This window comes from Tetrao urogallus, assembly GCF_951394365.1.
Source record: "Tetrao urogallus genome assembly, chromosome: 15".
NCBI lineage: Eukaryota > Metazoa > Chordata > Aves > Galliformes > Phasianidae > Tetrao > Tetrao urogallus.
Window position 1 is genome coordinate 2,561,863 of NC_136828.1, and position 12,772 is coordinate 2,574,634.

Genomic DNA, 12,772 nt, shown 5'->3' on the forward strand with positions numbered 1-12,772 from the left:
ACTTAGTGAGGAACTGTTCCACTATTGCGGTTTGAGTTTCCACATGAGGGTATGAACGTTTGAGCTTTGGTTAAAAACACTGAAGAAAGCAAAGCAACCCATTTTGGCTGTAGGAATAAAAACGTGATTGTTGTCATGCGGAGGTAAAGCAGAGGAAGAAACAGCTCTCGTAAACGCGTCAGGGCGGAACGAGGCACCTAACAGGCGTGGTGACTGACATGAGCTTCACAGCAATTCATGTGTGCTGTTGTCTTTTCTCTTTTCAATTCCAGGGCTGCAGACCACCCGCTTAGGAAACCATTTGGAAGACAGAGTGAACAAGTTTCTGAGGCGACAGAATCATCCTGAAGCTGGAGAGGTCTTTGTCAGAGTGGTAGCAAGTTCAGATAAGACAGTAGAAGTTAAACCAGGGATGAAATCCAGGTTGGTTTATTAGCTGCAATGAATGGTGTCTTAAATGTTCATTCCGATGTTTTCCTGCATATATGTGGCAAAGCTGTGGCAATTTGCACCTTAATCCCTCTGCACATACTGGAGAGTGCTGCATGAGCAGGCAGCTTATGAAGGGTAAGGAAGAGCAGTTTGTAGCAGCTGAACCTGGAGGAGGTTGACAGTTGTGTGTGAACTGTTTGCTGGGCGTGTGGAGGGATGTGCTGGGTTTGGTTATGGTACTGCAGCTTCATTGAATTGAATCAAGAGAGAGAATCTGAGCAGGCTTTGGTGGTGTTACTGAATTCAAGTTTAGTTTGGAACGGTTTGGTCCTCACTGTTCCTTCAATTTATTTATAAATACTTGAGTTTTCAGAAGTTATTTTTAATCTACTTAATAAACGAGGAGCTTGAAATGTTTATTCTGTGAAGTATGCTGGATTTAATTCATAAAGCCAGCATTGACATCACGTCATCAGAGGGCATCAGGTCTTTCGCTCTGCAGTATGTTTAAAGGCTGGTGGTTTCTGAGGGTGCTCTTCTGCTCGGTGCTTCCCTATTCAGTCATGTGTTAACTGTATGGAAATTCTCTTCATGAGTGTTACAGCAACAGGCCTTGCATTGACAGCTCTCTATTTTAATACAGTTCCGGTTTGACCCTAGTTTAACTTCTGTATAAATGCTTCTAATGAGTTAAGAGGAAGTTAAAAATAAGAGTTTCCTTCTGCTGGAAGGATAGTGGTTTATCACTGGCTTTATTTGATTTCTTTTTCCTTCCTATCATCCTTTTCTTCAGATTTGTGGATTCTGGTGAGATGTCAGAATCCTTCCCTTACCGTACCAAAGCTCTGTTTGCATTTGAGGAGATAGATGGAGTAGATGTCTGCTTCTTTGGCATGCATGTGCAGGAGTATGGCTCGGACTGCCCCCCTCCAAACACAAGGTACTGCTTCATTTCTGTATCAGTGGCATATAGATATGGAGGATATTGAGCTACGTTCACTGGGAGCTCACTTTGAAATACGGAAGAGTGGGAGAGAGGCTCAGATTTTGGACTGGGTGACCTTTAGAGATCCCCTGCAGCTCAAACAGTGATTCTGTGATAATTCCCTCAGTTCTGCTGTGTGACTGCAGATGGCTTCAAAGGGGAAATCAAATATCACAGCAAAAAACATTACAATATCAACAATATTTTATTATTATTATTGTTTAATTTTGCTTTTTGAGATATATTCCTGCTGTCCCAAAAGCATTGCCAACCTTCTGCTTTTGAGGACTGTTTTAACTATAGCAAGACGCTCACTTGTTCAGTCAAACAATCCCTGATCATCCCTTGTCTTTGGTGTGGCTGTAGATTTATCTACTGTACAAGTCAGTTTTCGGTGGGCAGCACAGGAGTTCAGCTGTACCTGATGCTTTCTGTCGTTCTTCTCTCACTGTTGTAGACGTGTGTACATATCGTATCTAGATAGTATTCATTTCTTCCGCCCCCGTTGTCTCCGAACTGCAGTTTATCATGAAATCCTCATTGGATACTTGGAGTACGTGAAGAAACTTGGGTAAGTGAAAGCTTTTCAAAGAAAACAGTCTTCTCACGTAGCATTTTGTTCGTCCAGAAGGCCGAGTAGCCTCACACTTAGCAGTAGGCTCTTTCCTTCTGCCCACTGACACACGTGGAACACTTTTCTGCAGTGAGGAGGGAGTTTGGATTTTGTCAGTAAGGGTTCCTAGATATTTCACTGCTTAGGCTCATTATTCCTCTCACTGGTTACTCAGAGCTTTGAAGCTTCACGTTCGTATCCCTCACCCTTTCCCATCTCTTGCATAAACACAGGTCGTTGCCTCAACACCTTTGTTTAAAAAGAAAAGAGAAACAAAAAACGTTCTGAATGCACATCTCGGTTTGTTTTCAGCTTGTAAGGTGATGGGCAGTACTGTTAAGGATCTTTTTGTGTGTAAATTGCAGGTATGTGACAGGACACATCTGGGCCTGTCCCCCGAGTGAAGGAGATGACTATATTTTTCATTGCCATCCACCTGATCAGAAAATTCCCAAGCCCAAACGCTTACAGGAATGGTATAAGAAGATGCTGGACAAGGCCTTTGCTGAGAGAATCATTCATGACTACAAGGTTTGCTGCTGTTCATTCGCTGTATTAATTCTTACCACTTGTTCACCTCAAGATGGCCAATACTGTCTCATCGGATGCAGAACGGTCACGGTGTTGTGCAGGCATTCTTACTGTCAGCCAGTGTTGTCTTTTCATTAAATTTTCTGGAAGTTCTGCCTTTCAGATTGAAATTTCCCAAGGTATGCCTTCTGTCCTAGGAGAATTTCTTACTAACAAATCCACCAGAACCAAATTTCACCCCGAGGGGAATGTTTCACCCCGGGGAATCTTCTTACAAGCTTTTGAGCACCAGTGTTAGAGAATAGCTGGGATAGAAATGCAGGGAGGTGCAGTCCTTTTGGACTGTCAGTGCGTTGAAAATAGGATCTGGGGAAGCTGTGCATCATTGAGAGTCGTGGTACGTGGTTCTAAGTTGTACAGGTTGGGCTCATCATCAGTTCAGAGCACGCTGTAGGAAAACATGGCGGGAGTTCCCAGAGCAGAAAATAAGGAGAAGCAAAGCACTGCTCCGTGCAGCACTGAGTCATGTCTCTGGTTCTCCCATCTCTTCAAAGTGGTCTCCATGTATTTATTCTTGATGTTCTGTGATTCTCTTAACAGGACATCTTCAAACAAGCAACTGAAGACAGGCTGACGAGTGCCAAGGAGCTGCCTTACTTTGAAGGTGATTTCTGGCCCAATGTGCTGGAAGAAAGCATTAAAGAGCTGGAGCAGGAGGAGGAGGAAAGGAAGAAGGAAGAAAGCACTGCAGCTAGTGAAACAACAGAGGTGAGTTAGCTTCATGTGCTGTACTTGCTTCTGGATCATAAAGCTGATAGTTATACTTTTCTGGCTTACTGGCTAATCAGCTGAAGAGGTCATTCTTACATCTGGGGTTCCTTTGCCAGTATTTTGGAACTTTTTCTTGGATAGAAATACACTGATGGATTGTTGTCGTTTTTGTGAGGATTTGAAGTGAGTTGTGTAGTTTAGCATTTATGTTCTCAGAGAAGTGTGTTGAGCCACTTTGGGATCACACCACAACTGCTGTATTTGCTTGCAGTCATTCGGTTGAGCTCCTGGTTCACACCTTTGCAAAGGTGATTACTGAAAGATGCAATATTTTTCAGAGTTGAATTGAATTTTACCTTTATTTGAGGTACTTTGCACTCCCTTGGAGAAAATTCTTTCACATCTAAATTACAAACAGTTCTTTTGTTTGTAATCTTTGCACTGGTGCAAAGTGTTGATCCTGCTGGTGATTTCCCTTCATCAGCATCTCTGAGTAACTTAAAGAAAAAAGTCTTTTCTTAATTCCTGGCCAGAATTTCATTACTTATATTTGTTTGGATCTGCAACCAAACGGTCACAGTGCTTTTATCTACAAGCAAAAGGTGCTTTTTGCTTGTGATTTACAGCCAGATATTTTGAAAATAGAGTAGGAAGATCTGAACTGAAGGTGGAACCCAAAGGTTTAACTGGGGAGAAGCTGTGCTCTGCTCCTGTGCTGTGACTGTGTGTGTTACGTGTGATTGATGTGGAGCTGTGTCAGAAAGTTCCTTCTATTAAACCTTAGCAGCTCCCTCAAAGCTGCTCTAGTTTGCTGCTGTTTTTATGGAGCTGTAAAGTTAATGGCTTTCACCTTTTTATTCTGAACGTAATTTAAAATGTTGAGATATTTTAACAAAGAGCAGCATAGAAGGAACTGAAAGGCGAGGCCTGAAATGCACGTTGCAGTCCTCTTGTTCACAGTATTGCTTTCAATAAATCATAGCATGGTCCTTCTGGGGGGGGAACGAGTGTACACAGGTACATCTAAGGGGATGGGGAAAAAAGTGGCTTTAAGAAGTCAGAAACAGCTGTTAGACTCATGTGAGTTGTCTGCCTCACGTGGGAGGACACAGCCTTGACTGTTACTGTCTGTACATTCCACATCATGCACTGATGCTGCTTGGGGTGGGGGGGGATAAAGTCTGCATCCAAATGTCTGAAGGTGTCACCCAGAAAAGCAGCAGCATGCTTTTGGCCCTTGGCTCAGGAAAAGCAGTAAGGAAAACAGGAGAAGCTCTCCACGCCGTCACCTAAAGCAGCATCGCTTTGTGGAGGGAAATGTGACCCCTGGGAGGGGAGGAATTGGTGTGACGCTGCTGCAGGGAGCAGGTAGAAGAGGTTTGAGGGGTGGGACATAGCTTGGGAAAGGCTCTGAAGGCACAAGGCCCCCTGACCGGCCTGCTGGCGGCTTCTCTGCCAGAGCTGGCTGGATCTGTGCAATGGTACCTGAAGGGATCTGTTCTCCAGGTACCGAAAGTACCAGGCCGAGCTGCTGAATAGTGTTATTGACTAAAGTATAAATTAAAGATATAAAATCATAGTGTCATAGAATCACAGAATGGCCTGGGTTGCAAAGGAGCACAATGCTCACCCAGCTCCAAGCCCTGCTGTGTGCAGGTCACCAACCAGCAGCCCAGGCTGCCCAGAGCCACATCCAGCCTGGCCTTGAATGCCTGCAGGGATGGGGCATCCACAGCCTCCTTGGGCAACCTGTGCCAGTGCCTCCCCACCCTCTGGGTGAAAAACTTCCTCCTAATATCCAACCTAAACCTCCCCTGTCTCAGTTTAAAACCATTCCCCCTTGTCCTATCACCAACCACCCTCATAAACAGCCATTCCCCCTCCATTCAAGTACCGGAAGGCCCATGAGGTCTCCCCAGAGCCTTCTGTTGTCCAAGCTGAACAGTCACAGCTCCCTACAACCTTTCTCCTTAGGAGAGGTGCTCCAGCCTTCTGATCATCTTAGTGGCCCTCCTCTGGACCCACCCCAGGAGCTCTGTAGCAGAAAGGAGACTTAGAATTACAGTGTCAGCTAAGTTTCTATCCCTGTGTTCTTCAGTTTGGTGTTTTAATTTTAAAATCTGTGTTGGTGCTTCAGAATGAAGAGATGATGAAGAGAAACCATAATTCCATCAAAGTGGTAGGAAATGTTGGGGAGGAGAAATCGTGGGAATGTACCACAGTTCTGAATTCAGCACTGAATTCAGTGCTAAATGCCTTCAAATGGCACGGAGCTTTGGCTCCCTGTGAAGTAGAATGGCTTTAATTTCCAACCAGGTTTGATCAGAAAGCCATTAAAACCAGTTACTGAAAGCCTGAGGTTTGGCAGGGAAGTTGTGTCTAAACCCAGCGCATAGAGGGAAGGGTGGCAGTGAGGCATGCAGTCTTAGTGCAGAATTGTTTCCTCAGTTGGAATATTTTTGCTTTGTGTGAATAAACACCCTTGCAAATAAAACCTGTTGTCCTGTACAGAGTGTTCAGGAGACTTTCCTGTGTGTGTGTGTCTGTGTATACATACATATATAGATGTATGGGAGGATTGTTTTCACATTATGCCAACCAGCATGGTAGCAGGTAGGGTTTGCACTGGTGGTGAGTGCTGTGTTGCGAGGACAGGAGGCTTCTTTATTTTATTTCTATTTAATTCTTCAGGCACATTAATCTCTGTTTTCCCAGGTCACCCAAACAGCACCATCTGCTATTTTTCACCCTGCTTATATTTAGCATTCAGTCTGCGTTCACTGGGACCTGTGTTGTGACTTAGACACAAGTGAAGGCATGGAGTGTTTTGAATTTGGGGTTTTTTTTGGAGTTGCTATGCAGTAGCACGTCTTCAGGGCGGGGACAGATGTGTTCTGGTAGATTCAAGTCCTGTGCTTCCTTTTCTGTGCGTTGTCTCTCGGTTTGTTGGATTTAAATGAATTAAAACTTGAGCAAGTGTGTGAAGTCCCGAATGCACAACAAAGCAAAGTGCTGCACTTGCAGAATCTGTGAAAGTATGCTTTATTTTTAACACATTTTATTCTGTATGAGACTTGGAAGCTGAAGTACGGTGAGAAGGAAGAAGAGAAGACACAAATTACTGTATGTGTACACTTAAAAAAATCTAGACTGTTTTTAAAGCACGTTTGAAATCTGTTTCCTGCTGGGTTGGTTTTTGATATTTGTCCTGAAGATGGGATGCATTTTGCACAGTATGCTGATCTGCAGGCTTTGGACCAAAGCTCTGTTACTGACAGCAGCTGTGCTTTGCTTTCAGCTGCAGTGAATGGGAGAGAGCTCGATAAAGTCGAACATCTTCCCCGTGTGTTTCTTGCAGGGAAGCCAGGGTGACAGCAAAAACGCCAAGAAAAAGAACAACAAAAAAACCAACAAGAATAAGAGTAGCATCAGCAGAGCTAACAAGAAGAAACCCAGCATGCCAAACGTGTCCAACGATCTGTCTCAGAAGCTGTATGCCACCATGGAGAAGCATAAAGAGGTACTGTCAAAACGTGCTGCGTGCAGGGGAAACTCGATTCCTGGAAATAGAGGCATGATGATAGAACTGGAAAATTAGGGGCAGTAAAGCTTTTGATTATGCTGAAGGTTTCTTGTAGTTGTGTAACGACGTATTGGAGAGATTACTGTAAACCAAGTCAGTTAGATCACGTTTGCAGCATTGTGTTTCTGCAGCAGAACACGAGCTTTTCCTGCGAGATCACCTAACATCACTGATTCGTTTTCCCCCCCCTCCCGTTTATCTGCAGGTCTTTTTTGTGATTCATTTACATGCCGGGCCCGTAATTAACACTCTGCCTCCCATTGTGGACCCCGACCCACTGCTGAGCTGTGATCTGATGGATGGGAGGGATGCCTTCCTCACCTTAGCCAGAGATAAGCACTGGGAGTTCTCCTCGCTGCGCCGATCCAAGTGGTCCACGCTCTGCATGCTGGTGGAGCTGCACACCCAGGGCCAGGACCGCTTTGTCTACACGTGCAATGAGTGCAAGCATCACGTGGAGACCAGGTGGCACTGCACTGTCTGTGAGGTATGTGTAGATCCCCTGGGACGACTTCTCACCTGGATTTCCTCAAAATTAACCCTGTCCTGATGTAAGCAGTGTGAAGCTTTAAGGGAAGGCGACTGCCACTGTGATTAATCTCTTCTAGAATAGGTGCCTTTGTTTTTCTACGTGGGAAGCTGTAGTGTGCTAGAATGGCTGCAGGGGAATTGCTTCCCGTGTTATCAAACTCCTCTGCATAGGCAGGCTTCAGCTTATTGTGACAGAATTTCAGGGCAGTGATAGTGTCAGAGTAACCTGAATCTGCAGGGCTGGCTCATCCATGTTAAATTGATGACCATGAGAGCAGTTGGCGCCGCATTGCATGTGGTACTTGGCCTTGCATTGAGTGCAGCCAGGCAAATGCAGCTGGGCAAGGAGGCTTTTCAATTCTGCCCAGCATTAGAGGTTGCTTGCTCTTTGGATCAACCCAAATAATTGCTCCCTAACCTGGCTCTATACTTCTGATGTCTGGCCCTGTCACAGTATAGATCACTTCTACTGAGCTGTGTTAGAGAGCAATTAATTACGTGTGCAGTCACACGGGTGGGCGTGAGGGGCAGGTATCCTCCAGAGGGCTGCTGGTGACCTCTGGCTGTAGCTGAACTAAAAACTGTTGAATAAGTGCAACCTCGTTTTCACACTGGAAGTTATTGCCAGCCTCCTGGTTGAAGAGTCTTAATTAATCCCTCTGAGGAGAGCGCTGAAGAGGGCTTCTTGAGGCAAGGCTGGAGTTAAGCAGTGAAAGGAAGTGTGGCCATTAGGTTTCTTCTGGCTACTTGTGCATAAGGAGGATTATCTTTCTCTAGCAGAAAAAAAAAGCATGCAGGGCAGTGAAAACGTGGGTGTTTGGGCGGGCTTTCGGATGTCTGTCTTGCCATGAAACTTGCACTTGCTTCGGGGGCTGTTTTAGAGATTAAAAAACATATTTCAGGTCAGTAATTATTAGTCAGTAATTACAGCAAGAATAGTTAAATGGAGACAAACCCCTGGTTCTTAGCACTTCAGAGCTGCTTGCACTGTTCTGGCTCTCCTTGTGTAACTGCTCTGGTAGACGTTCCAGAGACGTAAAGTTGCCATCCTCAAAAAGGGGGAAAAACCCACCAAACCTACAGCAGAACAACCAAACCTGCAGTGTATGAAAGTGAAGGCACGGTAGCAGTGCCTGATTGCAATATTGCCCTCCATGGGGCCCGGGACTGGAGCTGGCTTTGCTGAGGCAGCTGATGGTGCTTCTGCCCTCATGCCCAGCTCTCCCAGTCGATCCCAGTGCTGTGTGTGGGCTGTGCAGCCACCTCTGCACCTCAGTGCACCCAGCATAAGTGGAAACCAGCAGCTCTTCACAGCACAGGGTGGCTGTCTTGCCTCTGTTGGGCTGTGTTTGTGCCCGCTGAAACCAAGTGTGCTTCCACGCCAGGGTGGTGTTGCTCTCCCCTCCCAGTGCTGCAGGCGGAGCTTTGCAGACAACTGAGCTCTGGATTTTCTTTGCTTTCAGGACTACGACCTGTGCATTAACTGCTACAACACTAAGAGCCATGACCACAAGATGGTTAAGTGGGGCCTGGGTCTGGATGACGAGAGCAACAGCCAAGGGGAGCAGCAGTCGAAGAGCCCCCAGGAGTCGCGACGGCTGAGCATCCAGCGCTGCATTCAGTCCCTTGTCCACGCCTGTCAGTGCCGCAACGCAAACTGCTCCTTGCCATCCTGCCAGAAGATGAAGCGGGTTGTCCAGCACACCAAGGGCTGCAAGCGCAAGACCAACGGCGGCTGCCCGGTGTGCAAACAGCTCATAGCTCTTTGCTGCTACCATGCCAAACACTGCCAAGAGAACAAATGCCCTGTGCCATTCTGTCTCAACATCAAACACAAGCTCCGGCAGCAGCAGATCCAGCACCGCCTGCAGCAGGCTCAGCTCATGCGCAGAAGGATGGCTACCATGAACACCCGAAACGTGCCTCAGCAAAGTTTGCCTTCTCCTACCTCAGCAACGCCTGGTACCCCCACTCAGCAGCCGAGTACGCCGCAGACGCCGCAGCCTCCTCCCCAGCCCCAGCCTTCCCCCGTAAGTATGTCACCGGCTGGCTTTCCCAACGTGTCCAGAACTCAGCCCCCCACCACCGTTTCAACAGGAAAACCCACCAACCCGGTCGCCGCACCTCCACCTCCGGCTCAGCCGCCGCCAGCCGCTGTGGAAGCGGCTCGGCAGATCGAGAGAGAGGCCGCCCAGCAGCAGCAGCAGCTCTACAGGGTCAACAACATCAACAACGGTTTGCCTCCCGGTCGCCCGGGGCTGGTAAACCCGACGGTGGGTTCGGTGAGCCAGATGCAGCAGGTCGGCATGAACGTGGCGCGGCCCGGCCCCGTCGGCGGCGCGGTGATGTCCAACATGCAGGCCGGGCAGTGGCAGTCGCCTCCGATGCCGCAGCAGCAGGCGATGCAGCCGGGGATGGCGAGGCCGGTCATCCCGATGGCGACGGCGCAAGCAGTGGCCGGGCCGAGGATGCCGGGCGTGCAGCAGCCGCCGCGGAGCATCCCTCCAAATGCACTTCAGGACTTGCTGAGGACCTTGAAATCGCCGAGTTCTCCGCAGCAGCAACAACAGGTTCTTAATATCCTTAAGTCCAACCCTCAGCTTATGGCAGCTTTTATAAAGCAAAGAACGGCCAAATACGTGGCTAACCAGCCCGGGATGCAGCCGCAAGCGGGGATACAGCCCCAGGCCGGCATGCAGCAGCCGCAGACCGGCATGCAACAGCCGGGCATGCACGCTCAGCCAGGATTGCAGAACATGAACGCGATGCAAGCAGGAGTGCAGAGACCGAGCGTTCCTCCCCAGCAGCAAGGGATAGGAGCTATGAATCCGCAGGCACAAGGAATCAACATCATGAACCCCGGCCACAACACTAGCATGGCGAGCATGAATCATCCGCAGTACCGAGAAATCCTGAGGAGGCAACTGCTGCAGCAGCAGCAACAGCAGCAGCAGCAGCAGCAAGGAGGGGCTGGCATGGCGGCGGGGATGGCCGGCCACAGCCAGTTCCAGCAGCCCCAAGGGCCGGGAGGTTACCCTCAAGCCATGCAGCAGCAGCGGATGCAGCAGCACATATCCATACAGGGGGGGTCCATGGGACAGATGGCTCAGATGGGACAGCTGAACCAGATGGGCCAGCCCGGCCTGGGGGCGGACGGCACTCCCAACATCCAGCAGGCGCTGCAGCAGAGGATCCTGCAGCAGCAGCAGATGAAGCAGCAGATAGGCTCTCCGGGCCAGCCCAACCCCATGAGCCCACAGCAGCACATGCTCTCAGGACAACCGCAGGCGTCTCATCTCCCCGGCCAGCAGATCGCCTCCTCCCTCGGCAGCCAGGTGCGCTCCCCGGCGCCCGTTCAGTCTCCCCGCCCCCAGTCCCAGCCGCCACATTCCAGCCCGTCCCCGCGGATTCAGCCCCAGCCGTCGCCGCACCACGTCTCGCCCCAGACTGGTTCCCCCCACCCGGGACTCGCAGTTACTATGGCTAGCTCCATGGATCAGGGACACTTGGGCAACCCGGAACAGAGTGCAATGCTTCCACAACTAAACACCCCCAACAGGAGTGCGTTGTCAAACGAATTGTCTCTGGTCGGTGACACCACCGGGGACACGCTAGAAAAATTTGTGGAGGGTTTGTAGCATTATGGGAGCATCACTTTTATTTTTGGGGGGTTCTTGGGGGTTGGTTTTCTTTTATTTTTCCTTTGGTGTTCTTGGACATTTTGTACTGAGAATTCAGACATCCGGGCTGTTTTGGATCCCGGATGGAACTGCTGCTTCCTTACACGGGGAAGGACGAATTGCTGTTTAAAAGAAAAACACACACACAAAAAAACCAACAAAGCGTGGAAAAAAAACCACAAACAACAAGAAGAAAACAATACAAAGAATATATTTTTTGTTAACGCCAGGCAGTTACAGGTATCTGGTCTTTTTTGTGGGTTTATTTGGTTTTTATTTTTTTGTTGCTGTTGACTCATACCTTTTTTTTAAACGGGGGGCGGGGGGGTGAAAGCAAGTTCATTATATTCATATTTTTTATTTGTATTTCCAAGACGTCGCGTCTCAAAGAAGAAAAAAAGAAGAATATTCACAAACTGTTGGCTGAGGCGGGGCGGCCGCCCTGGGAACGGCTCCTTCTTTTCTACAGCAAACTGTGCAGGCGTTGGAGGTGTCATGTGGGAGATGGGACGGACTCCCAGCGCCCGGAGCCACGACCCTGGGCTCGCAGATGTAGAAATCGTTGCTTTGTTTCTCTGATAAAACTGGTTTTAGGTGAAAATAGGGATGATCACTCTTAGCCCGTGCTGATTTGAATAGAGAAGAAGCATTCTTTTCTTTCTTTCTTCTATGTGAAACTTGAAATGAGGAAAAGCAATTCTAGTGTAAATCATGCAAGCGCTATAATTACTATAAATAAGAAAATCCGAGAAGATTCAATCACTGTATAGAATGGTAAAAAACAAAAAATACAAAAAAAAATACAAAAAAAACTCATTTCTTACTTATAATATCATATTGTTAAATAAACTGTGTGCAACAGAAAAACAAAAAGGGTGGTCCTTCTTGAATCCATGTACATGGTATTAACACTTAGTGTTTGGGTTTTTTGTTATGAAAATGCTGTTTTCAACATTGTATTTGGACTATGCATGTCTTTTTTTTCCATTGTATATAAAGTATTGCTTAAAAAAAAAAAAATTGATATAAATTACTGAAGTTTTTAACATGTATTCTGTTCTTTAAAAAAAAAAAAAAAAGAAAAATCCATGTAAGAATGTGGAAGGTTTTTATTTATTTATCTATTTTTGGATCATGTTCTTTGTACGACGGGGCTGCGGAGGAGCGGCGGGGCTGCGGGGAGCGCTGCCTGCTGCCATGGCTGCAGGGCCGGGAGGGGAGCGCAGGGGATCGGTGCCCCAAACCTTTAATGCTGACAGGCCTTCATCCACGAGGGGCAACTGGAATAAATTATTAACAGCCATTGCTTTCTAAAAACCGCGTTAATGGAGAGAAGGATCACCGGCGAAAGGAGAAAAAAGAATAGAGTATGGAGTTAATTCTAGGCTAATTTATTTAGTCTACGGTAAAATATGAACCTATTGACTTTAACACTATTTTTCTGCTGTTAACTCTGAGTCTAGATTTGAGGGTTTTCTGTGGAATAAAAAATAACAAATCATGTACATGTTCCCTTTCATATCCCGTCAGCTCACGCTCCTGGGCCGCTGCCCCCCCCCCTTCCCACCGCATTCCTTCCTTCGAGTTCCAACCCAGGGCCGCTTCCCCCCCAGGCCAGAGTTGTGACAAAGCCCACGCGTGGCCCA

At 47.6% G+C, this 12,772-nt stretch overlaps 1 protein-coding gene across 1 annotated transcript in view; it reads left to right on the forward strand.

The window, feature by feature from the left end:
- Nucleotides 1–11,084, forward strand: part of CREBBP (CREB binding lysine acetyltransferase) — a gene marked incomplete at both ends in the record, with an annotated part of 76,399 nt that extends 65,315 nt beyond the window's left edge. Inside the window, 8 exons of the mRNA XM_079543076.1 lie at nucleotides 273–423; nucleotides 1,226–1,372; nucleotides 1,875–1,988; nucleotides 2,396–2,561; nucleotides 3,162–3,329; nucleotides 6,691–6,852; nucleotides 7,121–7,402; nucleotides 8,910–11,084. Of these exons, the coding sequence (XP_079399202.1) occupies nucleotides 273–423; nucleotides 1,226–1,372; nucleotides 1,875–1,988; nucleotides 2,396–2,561; nucleotides 3,162–3,329; nucleotides 6,691–6,852; nucleotides 7,121–7,402; nucleotides 8,910–11,084 (3,365 nt within the window). The remainder of the gene's footprint in view (nucleotides 1–272; nucleotides 424–1,225; nucleotides 1,373–1,874; nucleotides 1,989–2,395; nucleotides 2,562–3,161; nucleotides 3,330–6,690; nucleotides 6,853–7,120; nucleotides 7,403–8,909) is intronic.
- Between the last annotated feature and the right edge of the window lie 1,688 nt (nucleotides 11,085–12,772).